This window comes from Xylocopa sonorina, chromosome 6 (genome assembly GCF_050948175.1).
Source record: "Xylocopa sonorina isolate GNS202 chromosome 6, iyXylSono1_principal, whole genome shotgun sequence".
In the NCBI taxonomy this organism is placed as follows: Eukaryota; Metazoa; Arthropoda; class Insecta; order Hymenoptera; family Apidae; genus Xylocopa; species Xylocopa sonorina.
In genome coordinates this window covers 13855658-13879502 of record NC_135198.1, presented here as the reverse complement: position 1 = coordinate 13879502, position 23845 = coordinate 13855658, and the positions used below count along the sequence as shown (strand labels likewise).

The 23845-nt window shown below is 49.7% G+C and overlaps 6 protein-coding genes across 9 annotated transcripts in view; 3 read left to right on the top strand and 3 right to left on the bottom strand.

Annotated features, from left to right (window-relative positions):
* The window catches only part of Obp10 (odorant binding protein 10), a 57237-nt gene that overhangs the window by 16453 nt on the left and 16939 nt on the right, over window positions 1–23845 (top strand). The gene's annotated exons all lie outside the window — the stretch shown is intronic.
* On the top strand, window positions 1331–11360 carry LOC143424434 (uncharacterized). Of its 2 annotated transcripts, none has more exons than XM_076896489.1 (5): window positions 1331–1360; window positions 9116–9432; window positions 9508–9791; window positions 10234–10764; window positions 10852–11360. In XM_076896489.1, exons 2-5 carry the CDS (start codon window positions 9143–9145, stop codon window positions 11217–11219), a joined length of 1473 nt encoding a protein of 490 aa, XP_076752604.1. In that variant the 5' UTR covers window positions 1331–1360; window positions 9116–9142; the 3' UTR covers window positions 11220–11360. The 2 variants fall into 2 exon arrangements, with proteins under 2 accessions (XP_076752604.1, XP_076752605.1); XM_076896490.1 differs by lacking the exon at window positions 1331–1360 and having other exon boundaries at window positions 9038–9432; window positions 10234–10406; window positions 10488–10764.
* On the top strand, window positions 11890–13293 carry Hr83 (nuclear hormone receptor 83). Its single transcript, XM_076897318.1, has 5 exons — window positions 11890–12076; window positions 12155–12250; window positions 12380–12568; window positions 12667–12963; window positions 13056–13293. Exons 1-5 carry the CDS (start codon window positions 11890–11892, stop codon window positions 13286–13288), a joined length of 1002 nt encoding a protein of 333 aa, XP_076753433.1. The 3' UTR covers window positions 13289–13293.
* On the bottom strand, window positions 14114–16914 carry Conu (Rho GTPase-activating protein conundrum). The gene is made up of 9 exons (XM_076896495.1): window positions 16771–16914; window positions 16448–16689; window positions 16263–16384; window positions 16010–16194; window positions 15783–15945; window positions 15368–15723; window positions 15076–15242; window positions 14749–14926; window positions 14114–14496 (listed from the first exon to the last, which is right to left on the bottom strand). Exons 1-9 carry the CDS (start codon window positions 16907–16909, stop codon window positions 14120–14122), a joined length of 1929 nt encoding a protein of 642 aa, XP_076752610.1. The 5' UTR covers window positions 16910–16914; the 3' UTR covers window positions 14114–14119.
* Window positions 17733–19107, bottom strand: Tap42 (immunoglobulin binding protein Tap42). The gene is made up of 4 exons (XM_076897374.1): window positions 18929–19107; window positions 18493–18831; window positions 18025–18422; window positions 17733–17949 (listed from the first exon to the last, which is right to left on the bottom strand). The coding sequence occupies exons 1-4, from the start codon at window positions 19070–19072 to the stop codon at window positions 17736–17738; spliced, it is 1095 nt and encodes a 364-aa protein (XP_076753489.1). The 5' UTR covers window positions 19073–19107; the 3' UTR covers window positions 17733–17735.
* On the bottom strand, window positions 19604–23729 carry LOC143424213 (proton-coupled zinc antiporter SLC30A2). Of its 2 annotated transcripts, none has more exons than XM_076896130.1 (8): window positions 23576–23729; window positions 21228–21457; window positions 21023–21139; window positions 20759–20907; window positions 20532–20683; window positions 20205–20418; window positions 19887–20127; window positions 19604–19773 (listed from the first exon to the last, which is right to left on the bottom strand). In XM_076896130.1, exons 1-8 carry the CDS (start codon window positions 23605–23607, stop codon window positions 19628–19630), a joined length of 1281 nt encoding a protein of 426 aa, XP_076752245.1. In that variant the 5' UTR covers window positions 23608–23729; the 3' UTR covers window positions 19604–19627. The 2 variants fall into 2 exon arrangements, with proteins under 2 accessions (XP_076752245.1, XP_076752246.1); XM_076896131.1 differs by lacking the exon at window positions 23576–23729 and adding an exon at window positions 22439–22511 and having other exon boundaries at window positions 21023–21142.

Below are 23845 nucleotides of genomic sequence, written 5' to 3'. Positions count from 1 at the left end.
AGCTCGCAGGGGTTCCTACCTGGCACGCTACGTCCGGTATTCCGGCCTTGGGGGGGGGGGGGGGGGGGATCGGCGAGTGACGAACGGTAAGTGGTGCGAAATAAACGCGCGCCGATCCATTCCCTCGTTTCATTTGTTCGTTTCAGGAACGTCGAGAGTCGCAGATGACGCTCGCTCCACGCGTAATTTGTCGTCGTCGTCATCATCATCGATACGAGGCGAGGGTTGATCGCGTGGTAGCGAATCGAAGTAAGTACACTCGGTCGAGTTCGTAAGCGAGAGTATATAGGCCGTGGGTCACAACGCGAATTTCGAGAGATATCGTGGAAGAAGTACGATCCGGCCGCGAACACGGCTTATCCGCGGTCGATCTGGTCGGACATTATAGGGCTCGCGGAGGCGGTGGTGGGGCGAAAGTCGAAAAGAGATCTCGGAGTGCAACGAGTCGAGTAAAAAGGATTTTATGAAAATTGCCTGGCAAACGAAGCGGCCGTGCGGTCGCGGCTCGATAATCGGCTATTCGACTCCCTTGGTGCTCGTGGGCGTCGAGACTCCGCCTCCCGAGAGCTGGGATCGCGCACCGCCTCGGACCGCCTCCCGCGCGGTCTCTGCTCCGTTTTACACGCGCGTTTTACCCGCGGACAACGCGTTCGCCTCGCGATTCTCATCCCTACCACCGCGCTTGGCACGATATTACTCCGGAGATTTGTTTCGTTTCTCGGTAACGGATCGGCGCGGATCGCGATGCGGTGGTTTCGGCCGTTGCTCGATTCGAGTCCTCGCCTCCGCCTTTGCCCCCGCCTCCGCGGTTGACCACGCCGAAGACTGCTTTCGCCTTTGCCTTCGGCTTCGCGAAGCCGACTCTCTATACTACCGACGAACCACCCCCTCCCCGGCATGCCAACGATCGACGCGCCAAAGGTGACTGTCCAAGCCAGTGTCGAAGCCGCGCAGTCACCGGTTGCATCGCGTTCCGTCCTTTCGACGTTCGTTCCTTCGAAAATCGCGTTCCTTACCCTCTCGACGAATGTGCGCGTCTCGCTGCTTATCGTCTGGTGTCTCTTCCTTGTTCGCGTTTCGCGTGAATCGGTGAGCGTACGATACGATTTCCGACAGGTGCGTTTCAGTGCGAAGACACGAGTGTTCCTCGGAATGATCGTTCGATGATTTTCCTCGACGCTAGTGCTCCGATCGTTACGCGCGGTTCGATGACGCTAAAACGCTGGATTTTTCCGCTGCTGTGAACGAATGAGATTCGCACGGGTATAGAGAAATAGAGAGAGAGAGAGAGAGAGAGAGAGACTGTTTCGCCCCTGTCTTCGAACCGTCGAGGATGTCGAGCTACGAGCAGTGATTACGAGTGAGTACGTGAAACGTAGACAAGATAGATTCACTTTTAGGATAGGTAGATGAGATGATCGGTTACCGAGCCGTTACCCAACGAGGCGATCCGAACGAGGAAGCGCATCGCGTCGTTGCAGAAGGATACGGGTTCTTATCTCCCTGTAGGTGGTTATCGGCGTTAATTAACGATAATAACAATGGTGGTAGCTCGTACGACAGACCCGTTGAATCGCGCGGTATCGCATTCCGGCGTTGCGTCTATATCCGAGTTTCCGAAAAGGAACACTCAACGGCAAAATAATATTCTCCATTTCCAACCAATCGTATACCCACGTTTACCCCGTATATGAATAACGTCGAACAGCTAAGCTGACATAGAAAGTTGTTAAACGGATGCGAAGCGATCGACGAAGGACAACCCGTCGAACGATAAGGTATCAGAAACGACTTCCGGTGTTTCGCGTTGGAAATATTTTCGTTTGGTTGGCGCAAAGCGACGATTTGCGCGCGACTTAAAGAGGGTATCGAGCAGCACTCGAGTTTGAAGTCGACGGAAGAACGGGCAAAGGGAAGAAACGTAGAGTGGTTTTTCGAGGGATGTGTAACGGCGGTGGCGGCGGTGGCGGCGGCGGCGGCGGCGGCGGCGGCGCCGGCGGCGCGCGGCATCGTCCTACGAGAACACTCGTCCGGTTCTTAGGCCTAATTGGTTGTCGCCCGGCGTGGCGCCTCGGCTTGTTCTCGGAGAAAGCAGACCTCTCTCGGTTACCACGCACGCACGCACGCACGCACGCACGCACGCACGCACTCGCTCCGTACCGTCTTCTTTTCCTCTTTTTTTTTTTTTTTTTTTTTTTTTTTTTTTTTTCCCCCGTCTTTTCTCATTCTCTATTCGTTTTTTCCTTATCGGCACCCTTTCGTCGGAGTTGAAAAAAGGATTTTTAGAGGAGACACAGAAGGAGGGTTGTCGGGTACGCGTAGCAACCGCATCGGCGTAAATAAGGCGCGCGAACCGTACCGCGAGCGCGATAGCTAATTTGTCGCGATAACTATTCCGCGGCGTATCGAATAGAGATAGTTTTATCGGTGCTGGCTCGCTCGCGGTTCGTAATGCATTCATCGAATGTCGAGGTTTATCGAACATCGTAAAACGATCGTTAATGCTTTTACGAATCGATAACGATCGCCGCGGGTTCTGGTAATAATGACGTTGCCACGCTGTCTGCCGTCGGATCGATAAGATCTGAAACGATCTCTCGACTCGTTCGTAGGAGAGAGAGGGACGGTGAAATTCGACTAGGTAAAAAGTCGACCTTCGTGTAGCTCGCGGGATCGTAAACTCGGGGTAAAATCGGCGGTAAAATAGTATCGAGACGATGGCGATGGCGATGGCGATGGCGTGGCGTGGCGTGGCGTGGCGAGCGAGTTTGCGCGCATCGGGCAAAGACCCGTTACGTCGGAGGACGAGGTAATTAATTTAAGCCGCGAACGCCTCGGCACTAGGCCAATGCAAACACCTTGTTTGCGCGATCTCGCACGCACAGCCGCGTGTACGCCGTTTACTCCCAGGATGCGATGCTGGGATCCTTTACCTCCTCCGCCGTCTACTCGTTCCTTTTTCGTTTCGATTCTAAATCCGGGATGTAACTGTACACGGTTGGAGACGGTCGCGATTTTCATCGGAGCATCACGCGAGCGAGCATCTATCCAACCGTACAGTGAAACGTTCGCTTACGCGACAAGGGTAGCGATCGGATGATGGTGAACGCGCGGGGGTGGGAGGTATCGGTGTGCGTTAATTACGCCGCGATGCGGCGCGTTAGAGAACGAGGGGTGCTCCGTTTATCCGCGTGCCGTGGTGTGTACCGCGATCCGACCTCGTCGTCGTCGTCGTCGTCGTCGCCGCCGCCGCCGCCGCCGCCGCGGCAGATGCATTAATTGAACCGGCTTAAATTATAGCCGGTCGCTAATTGCGCTCTTCTTCTCAACCTGTCGACGGCGAAAGACACGCGGCATTTCTCCTAGCGATTGCACGCGCGATTAAATCGTCCCGAGTGGGGCTTCCCTTTTCGAGAAACGAGTTCGAGAGAGGAGGACCGGAAAAAGGAGGATAGTTTTCCGCGAACTCGGCTGCACTCGTCTGCGCTCGGTGATTACGTAACTCGATTAACGGTAAAATCATCGATGTCGATGTCGGAGAGGTAAAGTTTGGTAAAAATTGACACGCGACGAGCTAGCTCCGGCTAGCTCCGGCTAGACGATCGTAGCTCTCCTTCCTTATCGCTAATTGGACGATCGGGGGGAGAAAAGGTAAAAAGTGAAGAGTCGGGAGATGCGCCGCGGCACGGAGGAACGATCGAAAGCGAAATTAGACGATTCTGGACGAATCTCGAAATCTCGTTCGGGAATAGCAATCCCGAAGTAAAAGGAAATAGACGGTAGGTAATACGGAGTCACGCACGAACGAACGAACGAACCGTATAGATCCGACGGAGGAGTATTCTGAAAGTTAATTAGAAAACAAACAGAAAATTAACGCGAACCCGGCAGCGAATCTCTCGAGTCGGCCGTTACTCACGATTTATCGTAACTCGTTCAGAGTCCGGTCGGTGACCGGTTTATGCTCGAGATTGCTCGCGCTAGTACACTCGCGAACGCGAACCGCGACGAAAATCTTCGATACGCGCGAATCTGCTCGTGTTGCGCGCTCGATCGGCCAACAGGAAGCCGCTCTTTTCCCGCGAGAGCGAAACCAGTTTGCCTCCTCGAATAAAAATCGTGAATTATCGCGTAATCGCGAATACGTTTAACCCGTTAACGCATCGACGTTAATCGATCATTTTCTTTTGCTTCCCCTCCCCCCTCTGCCTACTGTTTTCTATCTCTCTTCTTCTTCTTCTTCTTCTTCTCCTCCTTCTTCCTCTATTTTCGTTTCATTTCTCCGACCCCGAGTACGAACCGAACGCGGATATTCGGCCTCTAAGAGTCGAAACTCCAACGACCGGTTGGACGGCGAAAATCTTCTCCGACCGTTAATCTTGATTTATGATAATCGCGACCGCGATCTGCTCTCGGAGACCGAGCGGATAATTGGATCGCGCGCGCGTATACCTACGTCCCGTAGCTCGATTGCTACCGGTCTCGGTTGGCTCCTCTCCTCGATTTAGCTGTTTCGCGATCGCCGATGAAAAGCGTCGTATTGTAATCGTCCGAAGCGTAGGATACCACGTACAGATGGAACCGGTCGGTTAATTAGCGAGACGAGAGAGCGCGATCGATCGAAACGGATCGTCCGAAAGGTATACACCTCGGAAAGTTTCGGCCGAGTCTAATGCGCCGCGCGAGTATTATGGCGCGTGTAATTATGCGAGTGTTGTTGGGCCGACTGGCTGGCTGGATAAGAAAGAAGCTGGATGGTTGGATGGTTTGCTGGCTGGCTGGCTGGCTGGCTGGCTGGCTGGCTGTCCGACTGGTCGGGCGGCTGCGATCGCGGCTGCGGCTGCGGCTGGTCGCGGCACGCGAGCCTGTATGCGTGCGTGCATCGGATCGGATCGGTCGCGAGTGGTGGTGCGTTCTCTCGTGGAGGAATATAGAGAGACAACGGCCTGCCGATACGCCGTCCGTGCTTCTCAACCGAGACCGAGTTGTTGCCCTCGGGGCGGGCTGTTTCGCGATGATCGCGGTCGCGCGAAACGATCGTTCGCCTCTTCGGAGATTTCGATGCTCGAACCGAGGCTCGATGCGACAGAGCCGAGTTCGCGTTACCGGGAAGATCCCCTCGGTTAGGCGGAATCGTCAGGTTCCCGTTCGATACGGTTGGGAACGGTTGGGAACGGCTGCGAACGGGTGTGCACGGCTCGACGAACGCTCGGCTCGGAACCTTGTTCCCGAGGGAAACGGACAGGAAAAGAAATCGCGGAGGCGACGCGAGGCGACGCGAGGCGCGGCAAGTTTTATATTATAATTAACCGGAGGGACCACGCGTCCGGTGAATCCGCAACCAAATTTCTCGTTCCTCGGAAAGAGGAACCGAGACACCGACCGACCAAGCGCGCCGAAACCGGGGACAAAGAGACATCGATGCCGAGAGATAACCGACGTAACCGAGGCGCCGCCCGAAACTACTCGACTCTGGTACCTGAACCGAAATAGTTATTGAAAAGTCGTGTTCCACGTCCGCAAAACCGGAAGTCGGTCATCATCGGCGGCGCATCGAAGGAAGGAAGGAAGGAAGGAAGGAAGGAAGGATGAGCATAGTTGGGCTAGCTATTTTCAGGTTCTAGCTGAAAACGCGCGAGCGAATACCTGGGAGCGCGCGCGAGTACCTACGCGACCGCGAGCTTTTCTCTCGACGCTCGAGGCTGAATGCATAAATCTCCTTTAGAGTCGGCCGCGTGAATAGGGAATATCCTGGAAGAAGAGAAGTTACGCGGTTCCCGGTTCAAAGTTGTTGGCAAAAATTATCCAACTACAAGGCGAGCCACTCTATAATTCATAAATATTTAAATCGTAGCTAAGAACCGCTCTTGTCTAATATCAACGGTACCCGCATAGTCCCGGTCTGTGCTCTCCCTTCTTCCGCTTCTGTAGCGAACGGAATCGTTTCGGGAATCGACGCAAGTTCCGGGGCAAGGCGACCGTCGCTTCGAGCAAGTAGGCGTAAGTAGGCAAACCGGGTGTCAGAGATCGTGCTCGTTTCTCTCTCTCTCTCTCTCTCTCTCTCTCTCTCTCTCTCTCTCTCTCTCGTTTCTTCTTGTTTTTTTTTTTTTTTTCTATCTTTTCTTGTTTCTTTTCGAGGAGAAACGAAACGAAACGAAATCGCGCGTCGAAACGTTCGGACACGCGAGAACAACGCGAGCACGTACCTCCGTGTACGCATACCTAATTGGAACGAGTCGGCGTGAGAACCATCAGCGAGAGAGAGAGAGAGAGAGAGAGAGAGAGAGGTGAACATACTCGGTGCGCATATGGGATATAAAAGGAGTACTTCTTTGGATACGCTTACAGGGGGCTCGAGTCTTTCCTATCGCTCGTTGTTTCGTATGCGCGGATCGGAATTCGAGATGTCTCGCATCGTCTACCGAACCGCTATCCATCTATCTAGGAGATTTACGCGTACGCGCGTAACTCGTGTCTCGCGATACCTCCCTGTACCATCTATCGAGATCCGTGTCCGAGAGGGAGAAAAAGTGTACGAGACGGAATAACCGGTCACCGCTGGCGACACTTAAAAACTATCCGAGGAATGCCTCCTCTCGACGTCCACCCTGGACAATGTCCACCCGAGTCACCTTCGAACACCGTCGACGACGGTTCTCTCTCGCGTATAGGAGGCATCCTAACGCGCGTAGCGGTATCTACCGTCAAGGAGGGATCAGGAAGCGTCGCGGAGATTCCGTAGCGTAGATAAGCTCGCGTCTCCGTCAATGAAACCACCGCGTCTGGCTACGTGGATCTTTGTAGGGGGAGTGTCGGGCGAGGCGCGTGCCGAAACTGGACCGGACACCGCAATTTCCGAGGAATCTTATCTCTCGTTCGCATCTTCGGTATCGAGTTACCGACAGCCAAGAGTTATCCAAACCCTCCTTTCCACCGTTCTCTTGCCTACCTTATACCTACCTACCTACCTACCTACCTACCTACCTACCTATCTACCTACCTACCTATCCACACCTACCTACCTTCCTACCTAACTAACTAACCAACTAACTAACTAACTAACTAACTAACCAACCAACCAACCAACCAACCAACTAACCAACTAAACAAGCAACCAACTAATCAATCATCTATACACGACTAGAGAAAGAGTGGTAAAGAAAAAGGATTACCTTTTAATCGTTTAAATGACCCCGGCATCGCGTCGTTTGATCTCGTTGTTTTTTCCGTTCGTTTTTCTTCGCTTTTTCTCAGGTTTTTCGTTACGATCGTTGCTAATTAGCATAACGCGCTTCGTCTCTGTTGGTCGGTCGTCGCACGCGGCAACGAGCATTGGTAGTTGTGTTGGTATCGGTTTTAATAGATCGAACGCGAGCGGGACAAAGTCGGTGACGAACGAAACGAAACGAAACGAAACGAAAGGAAAGGAAGGAGACGCGCGTGTGCGTGTCGCGTTGCTACGATCGGGCTACAAGAAAACCCTTCTACGCGGTCGGCGCCGTGGCGCCTCGGCATCGAACGACCGGGCCATCCGGCGACACCGCCGGTTCTCCGATCCGAGAATCGACACTCGAAACTCGACGACGTTCGAACGAGAAACTTTCAAAGTACGCCAAGTTTCGTGAGAAACGGAAAGGAACTCGTTCGAGCCAGTTTCAGAGAGAACCGGTAGACGTTCGAAGCAATTAATTAGCCTCGTAGAGAATCGGTACGAGTAGGTATACTTTCGTTTCTCTCTCTCTCTCTCTCTCATCCGAATCTCGTTCGAAGCAGTCGGGAGCCAAAGTGGCCTGCCTTTATTCGAATTCAAATTTCATCGAATCGATTTTCGCCTATCGAATAATAAGGGTTTTTATCGAACGTTCCGTACCTGCTCGATGCGATGCGTTATCGAGGAGATCGAACCAGGTAGTATCGTATCTAGATGCTGTAGGTATGATTGCGCGTAGATTGACCGTCCGGTCAAACTCGTGTAAACGTACGCGGAATGATCCCCGTGATCGAGCATCCCATTCCGGATGGTCTTTACGACTCGGGAATAAATCCGAGATGTGGTGGTCACTTTGTTCGAATAGAATTTGCTCGACTCTTGTTCGAAGGCTGCCGCTGCCGCTGATGGCTGCTCCGATGAGGAGACGGAGGGAGAGAGAGAGACGAGACGAGACGAGACGAGACGAGACGAGACGAGACGCACGGTCCTGGTTGAAGAAAAAAAAGACAAACCGAAGGTAGAGACGAAGAACGTTATTTCCATTAGTGTCGGCCGTATCGTTGAGTGGTGTGCATGTATACCACGCGACGGAACGCGACGTATCGATAAACGAAAGTAGCGGTCGAACCCTTGCTCCTCCGGAGCGGACCTACGAGAATCTTTGTTACGCGTCTTACTAGAAAACGGCAAACTATCGTCGCGATCGCAAGGGGATGGATCGTCGCGGTCTTCGAACCGGTTCTATGGACCAAAGTCGCGACGCGTCTCGTTACACCGTCTGGATTTCAGAAATAAGAGAGAGAGGAAGAGTAAATTTCGGCGTCGCGAACGGAGCGACGCGGCGGCGAGAGCCAGGTTGCCCGCGCGCGAAACCGAGCAAACTTTGGTCCCGCCTACACGGATCTCTTATTCGTGCCCGCGATGGCCGCTACACCCGTATCTCTGATTCTACGCTCGGAGCGTAGTCGCGCCTCGAAGGTGGAGACGCGTCTGCGCTCTTTGTTTCGCTCGTTCTCCATCCCTCTTCGACGCTGTTTCACCGTTTCTCTTTCTCATCACGGACCCGTTCGTCCACGGCCCCCTAGGTTCGCGGTCTTCCCTCTGCGCCTCCTTCTGGCACCCTTTCTCCCTCCCAACGCCGGTCAACGGCCCCTCTTTCTCCCCTGTCCTACCGCCATCTCGTCCATAGTGTATCCCTGATCGAGCGCGCGCTCTCGACCGACTGCACGAACACGCTCTCTCTCTCTCTCTCTCTCTCTCTCTCTCTGTATCACCGTGCGTCCGCGGCGCCATGGCGAATACGCGGCCCCACGTACTGTCCGTCGTCCTTGTCGCTCCGCTCGGGGTGTTTGGATCGTAGCCACGGCTGCGGCCGAAACTCATCGAGTCTCTTCTGTCGAACAGATGCCGCGGTGTTAGTTCTCGGGGAGGATGTTCCACGGGGGCGGAAGCGGTGGTTACGGCACCGGCACCGACTATCAGCAGCAATCCCAGCAGCAGCAACAACAGCAGCAGCAGCAGCAGCAGCAGCAGCAGCAACAACAACATCAGCAGCAGCAACAACAACAACAACAACAACAACAACAACAACACGGTCAACACCTTCAAACGCCCGTATACGTTCCTTCTTCGCGGCCGACGATCCCGTCGGCAGCAACGGCAGCGGCCGCCGCGGCGGCGGCGCAGTATCACTCTTTCCCTGGATCCGGGTCACCCGCCTGGTAAGTTTCACGTTGAGTAGACGAGGTTTTCGCTTGGCGATACGTAACGCAATGCATTTGCCGTCGATCTCGAAGGGAGAAAACCGCCTCGTGGCAACATGGGGTGGAAACGTACGCGGCGCATCACGCGCTCGCGGGACACGCGAGCGGCTCGGCCGCCGCGGCGGCAGCGGCCGCTGCGGCCGCCGCGATGGGTCCGCACGCGCATCCGCATCCGCACGCGGCTCATCCGCACACCGGACATCCGCACTCGAGCCTCGCCGCGGCCGCAGCCACCCCCTTTTACGCCCAGAACGTCGCCATGATGTCCTCCTGGCGTGCCTACGACGGGGCCGGATTTCAACGGGCATCCCCTTACGGTTCGTATCCTATTATTTCCATCCATTTTGCTCATTCCGCTCGCTCCTCGAGAAACGAAACGAAACGAAACGAAGAGAGAGAGAGATTGGCACTCGCCGAATAGTTTAAGGGTTGGTGGTGGATGGATAGATGCGGTGTATACGTTGCACGTTGGACGTTAACCAGACTGGGAGTATAGTAGGATGCGGCGCGATAAGAAGAAAAAAAGCTCCTTTCCTGGTCCAGGAACGGAGTGCTGGTGAAGCGGTGGTGAGCCATCTGCGACGGATAAGCGATAGCGGCTTCTTTGGAACGAACTCTCGCGGTCGAGTGTTCCTCGCGCGAGTACCGTATCACTTTTTCCGGTGGTACACTCGACGTCACCGCGCGCTAGTCGTGCACATAGCTACTTATAGTCTAAAAGTTCTCGAGGAGCGATCGGTTCTTACCCGACTCTTTCAGATACCGCGATGGACTTTCAATTCGGCGAGGGTCGCGAATGCGTCAACTGCGGCGCCATATCGACACCCCTCTGGAGGAGAGACGGTACCGGGCACTACTTGTGCAACGCGTGCGGACTCTATCACAAGATGAACGGGATGAACAGACCGCTGATAAAACCCTCGAAACGACTGGTAAGAGGCAGCCGAGCCGCGATCCTGCCTCCGGGAATGTCGGCGGGAACGATGGTTTCGATCGTGTCGTTGCGATTTCAGACGGCGACCAGGCGACTCGGCCTCTGCTGTACGAATTGCGGCACGCGTACCACCACCCTCTGGAGGCGCAACAACGAGGGCGAACCCGTCTGCAACGCTTGCGGGCTTTACTTTAAACTCCACGGCGTGAACAGGCCTCTGGCCATGCGAAAGGATGGCATTCAAACGCGAAAACGAAAGCCGAAAAAGACCCCCGAACCGAACGCGAGGCAACAACAGTCCGCCGTCGAACACGATACCGCGGCCACCGTTTCGGCCGCTTCGTCTCCGTCCACGGGTAAAACGCACTCTCTACGCCGAGTAGCGCCAGTTTTCATTCTTATCGCGTCTCCTCCACGGGTCCGTCCGTTTCTGTGATTTGCAGAATTGAAAAGCAGCCAACAGCAACATCGGCAACAGCAACAGCAACAGCAGCAACAGCAACAGCAACAGCAACATCAACAGGTCGAGGTATCGAAATCGTCCGGTAGCGCGTCCAGTTCGACGGAGAGGCCCGTCTATCTTGGACACACTTCCCTGTTGGCAACCGGAAGCGTAGCTACCGTGAAAACGGAACCGCGAAGCTGCGACGGCATCGTCGGCCAGCCGTATTCCTCCTACTATCAGCATCCACATCAGCTCGCGGTACCGAGCGCCGAGCATCAACAGCAAACGTATTACGGTAGCCAGGACGCGCCTTATCATCACCAGCACCACGTAACCGCGGCCGCGAAATTGTTGGCCTCCACGTAAATTCGGTCCTACGCAACGTCGATGAACGCGCGTAGGATAGAATTGGCAACTATCGATCGCCATCGAGAAGTTAGCTGATCCGCTAAACCGCTAAACTGCTAAACCGCTAAACAAGGTAGGTAGTGGGCACGTGTAAATAAAATTCAGGCACCGGGCTACGGTGGATTTCCGTGCCGGGTGAATTCGAAGGATGAATCCTGTGCAATTTTGAGAAGAAAAGAGAAAAGAGAAACGCTACGAATCCGCGTGTGTTCGCGGCTCAACGAAAAATGTCAAATGCTTTTCCGTTGTACAGTTCCTGTAACGATTAGTTTTTTCGTCGCGCAATAAAGAGAGAACAGCTTTCGATCTTGTCTCGTCTCGTCTCGTCTCGTCTCGTGTGTGTCGCTTGTCAAGGAAAAGACCCCTCTCGAAGCTGTCGCGGCGACGCGACGCGACGCGACGCGACGCGGTAAATATTATCCTAGTCCGGTGTCCGGGTTCGAGAGACACCCCTTTCCTCGATTCCACCCACCGGGGCTTCGGTAGGATCGAGCCCTGGCGAGCCGACCAGTCTTTTCCTCGTCGTCGACATTGACGCGCTCGCGAATCGAAGCTCGCCGCGCGTGACGCGCGAAACAATGGGTAAACACACCGAGTAGACGCAAAGTATCGAGACTAGTTTCGATCGATGATCGATCGATCATTCCTCGATCCTTTTTTGCTCCCGACAGGAAGAACGCCGAAGCCGACTCTGGTCGCCTGTAAGGTGTGCGGAGATAGATCGTACGGCAAACACTACGGAGTTTACTGCTGCGACGGTTGCTCGTGTTTCTTCAAGCGGTCGGTGCGTCGCGGTGCTGTTTTCACCTGCATAGGTTCGCGATTCTAAAGTAAACTCCTTTCCATCGAAGAGTATCGAATCGGAATCGATGCGAGGTGAATTTATTTTTCAGCCGGCACCGGCTCGTGCGTCGTTGATAAAGCGAGACGCAATTGGTGTCCGCATTGTCGTCTAAAGAAATGTTTTACCGTTGGCATGAACGCGGCAGGTAAGCAAACCTCGAGCAAACGACTTCGATCGCGAAGTGGTAACCTTGTTTGCACCCGTTTCCTTCCCGAAACGAGATGCAAACAATGTCGCGTCACCTTCCTTTCTCTCTTGGTTCCTTTGACGCCAGCCGTTCAAGAGGAGAGGGGACCGCGCGTTCGTACGAACCTCGCAGCCGTCGCTCGCGTTTTCCGCCACGCATCGTCATCATCGTCATCCCTCGTGTCATCGCCACCGCCACCGCCACCGCCACCGCCACCGCCGGCAGTCTTCGCAGAGCTTTCCTCCTCTTTTCGATCGTCTAGAATGATCGTCGCTGGTAATAGAGAGGATTCGAATATAATACACTAACGATGCACACCTTGCGGTGAGGGGAATTTGCAACGAGTTGTAACGAGATACGCGATTGGTTCGCAGGGGACGCGATACGGTACGAAATAGCGGCTCAGATATTCGTAGCGAGCGTAGAGGCCGCTCGGCGACATCCGGAATTCACGGTGCTCGATCTCGAAGAGCAGAATAAGATTCTGCGGCGAGGTTGGGCCGCGGCGTTCGTTTTGCGGGCCGCGATCTGGCCGGTCGATCTAACCAATTTCAGGAGGACGAACTCCGTGGCGCATCTCGCGATATCCGCGGCACGAGCCACCATCTCTAATTTGCGGCCCGATCGAATCGAATTTTCCATCTTGGAAACCCTGGTTCTCTGTCGTCCCGGTAATAAATGCGTTCGTATCCCATCGCGCATCTTCCTCTAAACCTTCTTTCTCTTTCTCTTTCTCTTTCTCTTTCTCTTCCCCGAAATCCAGAACTCGCCGAAACTACGAATGGTTTTCGTCTGACGTCACGAGCCACGGACACCGCTGTTGGAACTCTGGTACGACATCTTGCTGGCCGAACCGAATCCTCGCCGAGAATGGTCAAACTAATGCTCGTCCTTCCTATTCTGACGGCCTCCTGTCCCCGGGAACTAGCCAGTGATCTCTTCGCGCCTGTTATCGGAGACATCGATCTCGAAAGGATGATCGCGTCCGTGCGTTGATTCGTCCCTTCGTCCACCCTCTACCCCTCTCTCTCTCTCTCTCTTCGCGCGCGCGAAGAGAGAGAGAGAGAGAGAGAATCTAGTCACGGTAACGTTAACACAGTCTAGTACAGGAAACAAATTCGACTTTTATTATTTTCTCTTTGGCACTTTATTCATACAAATATGTAACAATTGCTTACTGGTAATATGGCGCATCGGAGAACACGAGATAGATATTTACGTCCGATCTGATGAAAATCTGATTAAAATTGACTGATGGAAGAAGAAAAAACAAAAGAGAAAAAAAGAAGGGAAGAAGAGAAAAAGTGGATTCGACGAGAAATTAACATATACACGTATGGTAGAGACGCTTACTGTGTAGTAAAACGCGGAGGGAGACTCGACGCGGACTTGGGTCTCACGCAATCGTTATACATATAGTAATAAATTAGAATACTCGTACGATTAGAAGGTACACGTGTACGTGTGTAGAAAACGCGTGTGAAAGGTGACTCGCGCAGCATTGCGCGACAATCTACAAACTTAAAAATTATCAGTGTCTTCGCGTCCCGACTGCCGTTTGAACTCGGTATCTACGCTCAACGTGGCACCGACGTCATCGACCGCCGACGTTTATCGTCGCGGTGCATTCGCATCGACTCACTCGTACTGCACCTCGAGACAGGTAAAATCGATCAAATTAATCGCACCTGACGCCCGTTACTTGTTGCGAATTATTGTGTTACGATAATGCCTTCAAAGTTCCGAGTCGATCTTTTTCTCTTCCTCTACTTTTGTTTTTCCTTTCGAAAGGTATGGAAAGAAACGGAAACGCGCGTCAACTCGGTCTTAATAATACTTTTTTTTGTACTTTCGATATCTGTCCTCCTCGGAATGTCTTTGTAACTGACTGAAAAGTTGGCTCGGTACGTACCATAATTTATCCGCGTTAACAAGGAAAGCTTCCGTCACTTGACAAGATATAGCAGCCATGTTTACTTGAGCGCCCAAATCGGTATGATCACGGGGATGAATGTACCGCGGTGGAAAGAAAGACGGTGCCACTATCATCGCTACGTTATGGATCGACATTTTGTTCGATGCTTGATTCTTCACGATCAATTTCAAAAACTTAACCAATGCTTTTAAAGTGCAACGATGTTCTACCGGCAGCAATAGCACCAACAGATTCAAAGCGTACGACAACTCCTGACGGTTCTTCACACCTAAACGTACGACAGAGTAGAGAGAGAGAGAGAGAGAGAGAGAGAGAGAGAGAAAGAGAGAGAGAGAGAGAGAGAGAGAGAGAGAGAGAGAGAGAGAGTGGAAAGAAAATGGATCATGTACATTTAATAAAATGTATCGCAAGACGGGTCGAGCGGAAAATATCATTCTTGTATCTAATCCTAATATATACAATAGCGCGGCAAACCGAAACAAATCGAGTCGACTTGTTAAACGCGTTCAAAATTACTTACCGTGACTTTGGTAGAAAGCGTCGATTAGCTCGACGGTAAGCAACGGTTGCGGTAGTTCGCGCAACAACTTTTTTAAAACCGCCGATAAATCGTGACAGGACATGCGTTTAAACAACTTGTCCATCTCTTCTGGCTTACAATAGAAATCCGTTTCCAATTGTACGCATATCGACTCGACCTAAACACACCAACAACGATCGTTTACTTGAAAGTTTACTCTTCGTTTCACCTATATCTGTCGCGTTATAGTCTATGTTAGCAATTGCGATGAAAGAAAGGAAAGAAAAGAAAAGAAAGGAAAAAAAAGAAAAGAAAAGAAAAGTGTACTTTTTGCTTGTGCCCTCCAACGCGAAGGATACCCTCTTCCTTTACGCCACGGCTGGTCAATTCTTGGAGAAGCTTTTGAAAGACTAGCGGAATATTGCTCTCCTCGGGCGTTAATTGACTGTCGCGAAGCAAAAGGGTGGACAACGAGACGCCGAACAAGTTTCCAGCTACGGATACAAGAGAGAGAGAGATAGATATATATATATATATATATTGTATATACACATATAGACGGTGTCGTTAATCGTTGGGGAAATTTGTAGGAAACTCGTATCTAACTGTCGATGCGAACCTTTCGCTCGTCGCTTGTTCGGTTTACGTTTTTTCAACGGTACGTTGTATTTGTCGAACACCGCGGTCAATTCGAGCCACAAGAATGGCTGCAACCTGGTCAAATCTCGTTGCGTGAGCATTTCAACGGCCAGCTGAGTTTGCGCGTCGTTGGATAAATCGAGGGCTTCCGACTTCCGTACATGCTTTGACGTTACTTGGTTCGTTCTACACATTTCCTCGAAACTCAAATGACCGTAGGAAGGAGTTCGATTGAGTGGACGCGTGATCAACGCCGCGTCGTCCGGCGGTCTTGCTAATCCGTAAAGGCTGCTGTGACTTCGAGTTACCGTTGCGTGACCACCCGCCGAGTTTCGCCTAAAATTTCATTCGATACGAGTTTTAAACGTAGCAATTACGATAGGACAGAGATATACCTGAATACCGTCGAATCCTTGGAAGCGTTCAACTTTACCACGGTCCTCGCCGGATTGGTCGCGTCCGTTGGATCGCTACTATCGCTCGTGTTTCGGCTTTGTACGATAGATTTTGAAAGGTGTATCGTTCCTAACCTCTGATAGCCTGTTAGCTGAATTCCTTCTGCAATTAAACGCGTACTCGGTTGACGAAAATAAGCTTGGGTCTGACTGCGACCTGACAATACCTGAATCGTTGGCAACGTCTCCTCGTAACCAGTTCCCGGTTCGCCTAAAAATCTCTTGAACGGGTAACAAAGTTGTCGTCGACGACGACGACGACGACGACAACGACCGAGTTCCCCGTACCACCGTTTCCTTGCTATCGTTTCCCAGTTGCTCGAACACCGAGACAAAATCTGGCACAGCGACGCTTGGAAAGATTCAAATTGAAAGGATTAAACGGATAACGATCGCATCGATGTAATGAAATTTTCTTACTTGCCACGATGGACATCGAGCCTGGCGACCGTAGTCGGTGACGGAGGCGAAGCGTTGCTGTCTATAGTAGAATCCAGAGAATCCGGCGTGGCGCTACGCGATCGCGTTCCAGTACTAGAAGCCTAACGACATAACACGGTTTACCACTCGTTTCGTGCCCAGATCCCATACATCCGTCCATATACCTCCACGTCTTTGAAAAACTCTCTAATGTCTGGTTTACGAACGCGCTGGCGTTGATTGAAACGTTGCTTCACCGTATGATTCAACGACTTAACCCGTCGTTTTACCACTTCTGCCTGTACCCGTGACAATGGCCGTAACGCCGCGCCCAATTCCTCCGGTTGTACCTCTCTCCCAGCCTTCCATGCTTCCGTCAACTGTCCTAAACCGGCTGTTTGCAACCATTCCGCTTCCTCTTGGCCGTCTTCTTTGAAAAATCGATACCCATCGTTTGTCTTTTATATTGTACTTTACTTTTATATACTATATTATATTGTACATGTACCGTCGTAATTACGTGGGCATTCTTCTTCGAGATAATCGTCCAACAATTTGGTCTCCTCCATCATCTTTTCGTACTCTTCCCAATAGTCGGAAAGGTGGTTAACACCTTCTGCGTATGCAACCTTGCTCGTTCTCTCCATAGTTTGGCCGTGCTAACAGAGATTGTATTCACTGGAAAAGAAAAAGGAGCGGAACAATCTGTGCGCTTGGAATGAACACGTTCGAATATACGTAGAAATCGGATTTTGATCTTAACTGAGACGCCAGCGTGCCACTGTAAAGGGAATTGATTGCTAATCTATATCTAACCTTGCCACGATAGATAATTTCGCAGGTAAATTAAACGGTAGAAACTCGTAAGCGTGATCTTGTTCCGAAAATAAATAATTCTAAATTAGCCATCGTTCGCGTTCTGCGCGCGCGCACGTAAGACTAAAACTGTAAAAAACGCGTGATAAGACATTTCTTTTCGTCTATCCGGAGATAGATGGTTCACGCGCGAATGTTTGTTTAGCGGAATCCCATTGTCAACAAGATCGTGATCGACTGGTGGCCACTTGAAAGGTTGAACGAATCGATTTGTCAAAACTCGCGATTTTAATCGACGATTCAACTTACACTGAAAATAGAAAAAGCGAGAACGCGTTCACGTTCTCGCAACCTGTTGCTGACGCATACGAGACTCCCACTCTATTGGTATTACCGTTTTCGAGTTGACACCTGCGTGTCTGCGGTTACGCCATCTGGTTTCGTTGGACCGCGCCAATCGTTCCAACTGCTACGCCTCTTCTCTTTACTTCCTACCCTTTCCAAACTAATTATCATCGCCGTTAATGAGTGAATAACACAGGATACGACTATTTCGTAACGCATATTGTATTGGTACATATATATATATATATATATAATAACATAAATATAACACAAGATCGCGTGTACATTCTTTGAAACATTTACGTTTTACGTTTAACTTCTGTTAGCTCGATTACCCCAGCCTCTTCTATGCGTATCTTTGTACTCGTCCATCGCACGTAATTGCTCGAGGATTTCTGGGTTATCCGTTTCGATCATCTCTTCCTTTTTAACGTCTTCTTCTTGTTGGTTATCCTCTCGTTGACCGTTGGCCATGTTTTGCAAACACTTGGCGTTGGTTTGATGCCGCTGAGAACGATCGGGCCAACTGTATGCAAAAGTAAGAAAATGGAAAGGATTTCAAAAATGATGTTGGAGCAGAGAAAATTCTTTTTCCACTTACTCTCCCTCCTTCACTCGTTGGTCATAAAATTCTTGTACGGTGAGAACGGGTAGACTAGGATAACCGATTCCAAATACTTTTTTCTGCACTTGGTCTCGTGTAATAATGATCGGTTGTAACTTTGGAGGGGACGGTCTGCGCTTTTGGAGAATTTGAGCAGACGCGCTTTCGGGCCTTCTCATATTTCTCATGTGCTCCAAAATTGGCTTTTCCGCAGCTATCGAGACCAGTTCCTCTACCGTTAAATTAATGTAGAATTTAATAAGAGCCACGATATATTCTCTCTTGATTTCGTCGTCTATATTCGGATTTGATACATTTTCCTTCAAGATTTTTAGACGAGATTCCAGTTCCTTTTGTTCCTTGTATCTTTGCAATTTAGCGTTTCTTCGGTTTACCTAGAGAGCATCGATACGCTTGAATGCGAACAAACGCAGCGAGTTTACCAGGACTGGGAGAGTTACTTACCATTTCTGTGATCAGTTCGGCATTCGTTCCAACTTTTTCCACTGCGCCTTCTTTGTCGCGTTCCGTATTTATTTCTGGTATTTCGATGTTGGTAAAACCGTAAGCTTTGACGCGTTTCAAAAAGTCGAGGAAATAAATTTCGGCGATATTAACGATATGCATACGATCATCCGTGCTTGAAATTTTCGTGGCAAGCGCACCAAGGAAGGCTGGCAATAAAAAATACTTGAGATTTTCCGTAGCCACTTCTTCCAAAGTTTCATTCCGGCTAAACATATCGACTATGGACACTAGTCTCGTCGCTTCTTCGAACATGTTCATAGTTCGCCTGATATCAGACTGATATCAAGTATCGAGTATCAAGAAAAATAGAAAGAGAGAGATTTATGGAAAATACCGTAGATGAGGGAAAACGGAACTTTATTCGCGAAAATACCTGAATTTTTGGACTGTTCGTAGGTTCGTCTGTGTTGTTTATGTTATTAAAAAGCTCGAACGCTTTATCGAACAAGTCGGACAGCGTGGTAGGATTTTTCGAATCGTTTTCAACGTGCGAAGGATTATCTTGCGACGTAGCCATTCTTTTGACAGGCTATCTTTGACGTTTACGCAGCGACGGTGTCCTAACGGAAACAAAACTGAATAGGTTACACGTAGCTTTGGAGCGGCCTTCGTTTTAACGAAACGAAGCAAAACTAAATTAGAGAACCCGTGGCGCCATCTCTGTGAAAAGTGGTGAAACTGTTCGCACAGCGTTATCGACAGCGAAGTAAACTACTTCAGTGGCCAGTGGCCAGTGGCGCCGTCTCTCAGAGAAGCGGTGAAACTAATCGAGCATTTAGTCTCGCTAGTTTCCGCGGAGATGGCGCCACGGGTTCCAGGATATATCAAATAAATTACGCATGTTTTCGATTGTTTTTTTATTGTCGTTTTAAAGTTTATTCGCAGATACGTTTACCCGATTGTAGTTTTATCTTTTTTTTTCGTATCATTTAATCGGTTTGCTGGAGAAAAGGTAACATTTAGAATAAATTGGAATAACAGCGATACGCGTTGACTGCGCTAAGCCAGCATGTATTCGCTGTATAATATCTGATTGAAAGTGCGTAAAAAAAATCCGTAAAAAGGGCCGTAATTACTGGGACAACGCCTTGCATTGTTTACAATTTTCCATCCGTTCGTCAAACTCCTCGATTTGAAGTGTCATTTCAAAAAATTTGTACTCGTCGTGAATGTTTCTAGTGGCGGTGCGCAATATATCGTGAGGACTTGTTCCTGGTCCTGTGTGAAAAGAAAGAAAAGAAAGAAAAGAAAGAAAAAGAAGGAAAGAAAAGAAAAGAAATGAAAAGAAAAGAAAAGAAAAGAAAAGAAAAAGAAAGAAACGTTGCGCTTACTTATCGCGAGGTGCGCGGAGAGTGCTGTTTTATCCAACGAGAGCGCCCAGATACGAAGATTATGGACTTTAACTACACCATCGATTTCCATAAACGTACTCTCGACTTGGGAGTATTCGAAACCTTTTGGAATTCCTTCCATTAGAACGTTCATCACGTCTTTAATAATCGCGACCGTGGTTAACATGACCAACAATGAAAAGAGAAAGGTGCAAATTGGATCGACTACGCTCCAGCTTGGCTGTAATTATTATCATCGGTACCGGGTGGGGGTAGTAGCGAGGCGATGAGACGACGGAATGCGAGTCCGATACGTACCTTGAAATAAATTACCAACGCCGCAACGAACACGCCTACGCTTTGAATAAAATCTCCCAAAACGTGGATAAAAGCGGCACGTACGTTGATATTTCTTCTATCGTGGGAATTACTCTCTTCCTCGTCGATCCTATCGTCGTTCTCTATAGTTGGACCGGGCTTGCGCGTGTCGCGTCCGTGACTGTGACCATGTTGATGCAACGATAAGCCCATTCTACGAGAGACGAAAAAAATCTTCAATCCTCGAACGATGATTGGACGATGATTCGTCGTTGACGATTTTCGAATGATCTTCGAATGAATTTCGAGATGCGTCGTGCCACTAACACTAGATTTACCGCAACACCCACGACAGAGGTGATCAACATGACGGTGGGCTCTAGCTTGAAATCCTTGTGGACTACTCTCTCGACCGCTAGGTAAAAAAGGATGCCGGTGACCACCCATATCAGTAGAACCGAGGTCAAAGCTCCTATTACCTGGAAAGAAGACGATTTAACGAACCGGTGGTAAGTGCCGTAAGTGCCGTAGTAATCTGAATCGTAACCACCTACTTCCGCTCGGTACCAGCCAAAGGGCATTTTTCTCGTCGCCGGCCTGCTCGCGACCCATATCGAGAACAACGAGATCATGAACGAGGCGAAATCGGTTAACAAATGAGCAGCATCCGTTGCGATTGCCAGACTGTTCGACATTATCCCGCCTGAAATAAAAATAAACATTTCTTATCGATCGAATCGTCGACTCTGTCACCGTCTAAACTGACCGTCGTTGACAAAACTGACGCGCCCTTACAACGGCACATGGTATATGATTACCTACGATTTCCGCAATCATAAAAATTACGCATAGCGTACTAGCAAGCAGTAATTTCTTTCTTGCCTTTTTATCGATCTCCTCGTCCCTTTCCCTGTGACAATGGTCTTCCGGTACAGCTGCTACGGAAATACAGATACAGATACAGATACGGAGGAAGAATCGGCTTACCAATCGGTTCCCTGATTTAACTGAATCGATCGTTACAGGAAGAAGTTGCTTGAAAATCGATGCCGGTGGTAGCAGCCGGTAGCGCGGTAGTCGTGCTTCCGTCAATCGTCGACGTACCGGCCTTTACTACCGTGCAACAACCCGAAAGTTTCCCGTGCACGCAAAATATCACCTTCCTCGATGATGCCTCGTTCTCCTCTAGGTTCTCGTCGTTGTTATTCGGCGGAATGCTCGTCCCGTATCCGTACACGGCCTTGTCTTTGAATCTAGTTTTCCGTCAAAATAGAAAAGAGATACATAGTTACTACCGGAGAATGTTTTCAAACCTCGATCGATGCAACCGACGTACGCAGTTGATTCCAAGGAAACGAATTCTGTTGTTAAAGTATCAACTTCAGGAGTCATCTCGCATTTAGCATTTAGCATTTAGCATTTAGCATTTAGCACTTAGCATTTCGGTTTCCCTTTGACATCCTCTCAACTTGCTATATATTGTAGTTATCTCCACGCGACGCGACGCGGCGATACCAATAATCGCGATATCAATATTATTAGCTAATCAAGGTTCGTTAATCCTTTCTTCTATCTTTCTTCTTCGATTAGATTCTTCTTCTACGCGATAGTTGCATGATAGATTTCATTTTACCATTTAGTACGATTTCTGAACCGGGGCAAAAGGATAATCTACATACTTCATTTCTATTCTTCTATTCTTGGTAAAAATATCTTCAAAGTAATGGTATTGATGGACGGGTATATAGATGTACGCAGAGATGTATGTACGTGAGATCGTGCACGGTTCTCTTAACTATTGCTATCGTTGCTCGATATCTAACGATATGATAACGCCAGGGATGCCGTGTGCAAATACCTACTGATACGTCTGATCGTTATCCGTAACAACGGTTCGAGGAAAAAAGCCACTTTCCGCTTTCGAATTCAAGGGAACGAAAAGGAAATGGTAAAATTTCGACGGGAGAATAGAGAGTTAAAGCGATCGATTTCTCAGACGGAACGATCGAAAGATCGAACGGGTAGCGCGCAAATCATTTGGTGGAAGCGCGTTTCACGCTGAGATGCGATATCGGATAAATTCATCGAGTACGAAAAGAGTGGGACGTGACGTGTCTTGTCTTGTCGACGATCCGATCCGATCCGATCCGATCCGATCCGATCCGACCCGACCCGACCCGACCCGACCCGACCCGACCCGACCCGATCGAATCTGGAAGGATATTTGAACTCACAGCTTGATCCTTTCGTCGTCCATGGCCCTTGTACGCAATGGTTGCGTGTATATAATATATGTGTGTGTGTGTGTGTGTGTGTGTGTACGTGCGCGCGTATGATGGAGAACGGCACTAGATCGTGATATCCAACGAGAGAACCGAATCGATTCACCGAAACGGTTCGGTGAATCGATCGAAAATATGGAAAGGAAAAGCGAAAGGGAGGAAAACAAAGACACGAGGCGACGTCGCGAGCAGGCGAGGCGTGTCGTGGCAAAAGCGAAGCGAGGCTGAACGAGGGAACTGGAGGCGAAAAGAAGGGGGTACGGCCACAACTCGACACTACACGACACGACACGACACGACACGACACGACACGGATTAAGTTCTCGGCCGATCGAAAAAACTGACTGAACACACTGTACGCTCGTTACTAATTACATAAACAATGATGAAAGCTTCACGCCACTTCATATTGTCTTTCGATAGAAGATCTCCAAGAGGTCCGGTCTAGCCCGTTTGTTTTACTAGATAGCTTAACTCTCGATGAATTTCTCTCTCTCTCTCTCTCTCTCTCAAAGATCGCTCTCTATCGTTTCCCTTTCCCCTACTTTGCCGCTTCTCCAACAACTGTTGATTCCCCCTCTTTTCGCTTCCTCTATCTGTTTTTTTCTTCGTAAACTCTACATTTATCTCTCTATTCCCTCTTTGTCGTGCATCGCGCGAGATAACGTTTGGCGTTTCAACGTATCACGCTTTCCTGTTTCTGTTATTGTTCGTTGCTCTTTCTTAAACGTTATCTTCTGTTACGTTTGATTGCTTCCAGGGCCACGTGAAACACTTTAATTTTCTCACTCATCTTCCTCTCATCATTTCCTTCCCCTTTTATATTTCGTACATTCCTTTTGATTTGCAACTACGATATAAAATCCATTTGCATCGATGCTTGGAAATGAAGCGCCAATCGCCGTCTCAATCTAATTGAATCGTCGAATGTTCGCTCGACACAAGAGTAGACGTACGTGCGTTTAGTTGCAGTTATGCGTCTATCGCGGTAGAAATAGAAATAGGTATCGTTAGTAGATCGGCATTGCCTCTTTTCCAAGTTCGTTGATACGAAAGTTTAAATAAGAAGAACAGAGTGAAATTACGTACGACGTGCGATTATCTCTAGTAGGTTTATCCATTCTTGGGACAGATTGCGGCTCCTTTTATTCCGAAAATAAAAAAGAATCTTTCATTATTTCCATTGAACCGAATAGAATGCGAGCAAACTAGAAGAGAACATTCGACACGATAAACATGAAAGAGCATGGCTAGAGCGCGCGCAACCAATCCATCACGATCCACACCACGTGTGTTTTTCTACCGACGAGAGATGTCATTAGTAGCGAAATTCGTTCGATCCACGATCCAGGGGTAACG

What these genes read in the sequence shown, in the direction of transcription:
- LOC143424434 (XM_076896489.1), top strand. Translation starts at nt 9,143, where the DNA reads ATGTTCCACGGGGGCGGAAGCGGTGGTTACGGCACCGGCACCGACTAT. An exon ending in TCAACGGGCATCCCCTTACG is followed by an intron (nt 9,792 to 10,233) that starts GTTCGTATCCTA and finishes CGACTCTTTCAG; the next exon opens with ATACCGCGATGGACTTTCAA. An exon ending in CGCTTCGTCTCCGTCCACGG is followed by an intron (nt 10,765 to 10,851) that starts GTAAAACGCACT and finishes TGTGATTTGCAG; the next exon opens with AATTGAAAAGCAGCCAACAG.
- LOC143424213 (XM_076896130.1), bottom strand. Translation starts at nt 23,607, where the DNA reads ATGGATAAACCTACTAGAGATAATCGCACGTC. An exon ending in GGTGTTGCGGTAAATCTAGT is followed by an intron (nt 20,419 to 20,531) that starts GTTAGTGGCACG and finishes CGTCTCTCGTAG; the next exon opens with AATGGGCTTATCGTTGCATC. An exon ending in CTCCGCGCACCTCGCGATAA is followed by an intron (nt 19,774 to 19,886) that starts GTAAGCGCAACG and finishes CTTTTCACACAG; the next exon opens with GACCAGGAACAAGTCCTCAC.
- Conu (XM_076896495.1), bottom strand. Translation starts at nt 16,909, where the DNA reads ATGGAGAGAACGAGCAAGGTTGCATACGCAGAAGGTGTTAACCACCTT. An exon ending in ATGCCCACGTAATTACGACG is followed by an intron (nt 16,690 to 16,770) that starts GTACATGTACAA and finishes TTTTCAAAGAAG; the next exon opens with ACGGCCAAGAGGAAGCGGAA. An exon ending in AGTTTTTCAAAGACGTGGAG is followed by an intron (nt 16,385 to 16,447) that starts GTATATGGACGG and finishes TTATGTCGTTAG; the next exon opens with GCTTCTAGTACTGGAACGCG.
- Tap42 (XM_076897374.1), bottom strand. Translation starts at nt 19,072, where the DNA reads ATGGCTACGTCGCAAGATAATCCTTCGCACGTTGAAAACGATTCGAAA. An exon ending in CCGAACTGATCACAGAAATG is followed by an intron (nt 18,423 to 18,492) that starts GTAAGTAACTCT and finishes GATGCTCTCTAG; the next exon opens with GTAAACCGAAGAAACGCTAA. An exon ending in CAACGAGTGAAGGAGGGAGA is followed by an intron (nt 17,950 to 18,024) that starts GTAAGTGGAAAA and finishes TTTTGCATACAG; the next exon opens with TTGGCCCGATCGTTCTCAGC.
- Hr83 (XM_076897318.1), top strand. Translation starts at nt 11,890, where the DNA reads ATGATCGATCGATCATTCCTCGATCCTTTTTTGCTCCCGACAGGAAGA. An exon ending in TGCTGTTTTCACCTGCATAG is followed by an intron (nt 12,077 to 12,154) that starts GTTCGCGATTCT and finishes TTTATTTTTCAG; the next exon opens with CCGGCACCGGCTCGTGCGTC. An exon ending in GTCTAGAATGATCGTCGCTG is followed by an intron (nt 12,569 to 12,666) that starts GTAATAGAGAGG and finishes ATTGGTTCGCAG; the next exon opens with GGGACGCGATACGGTACGAA.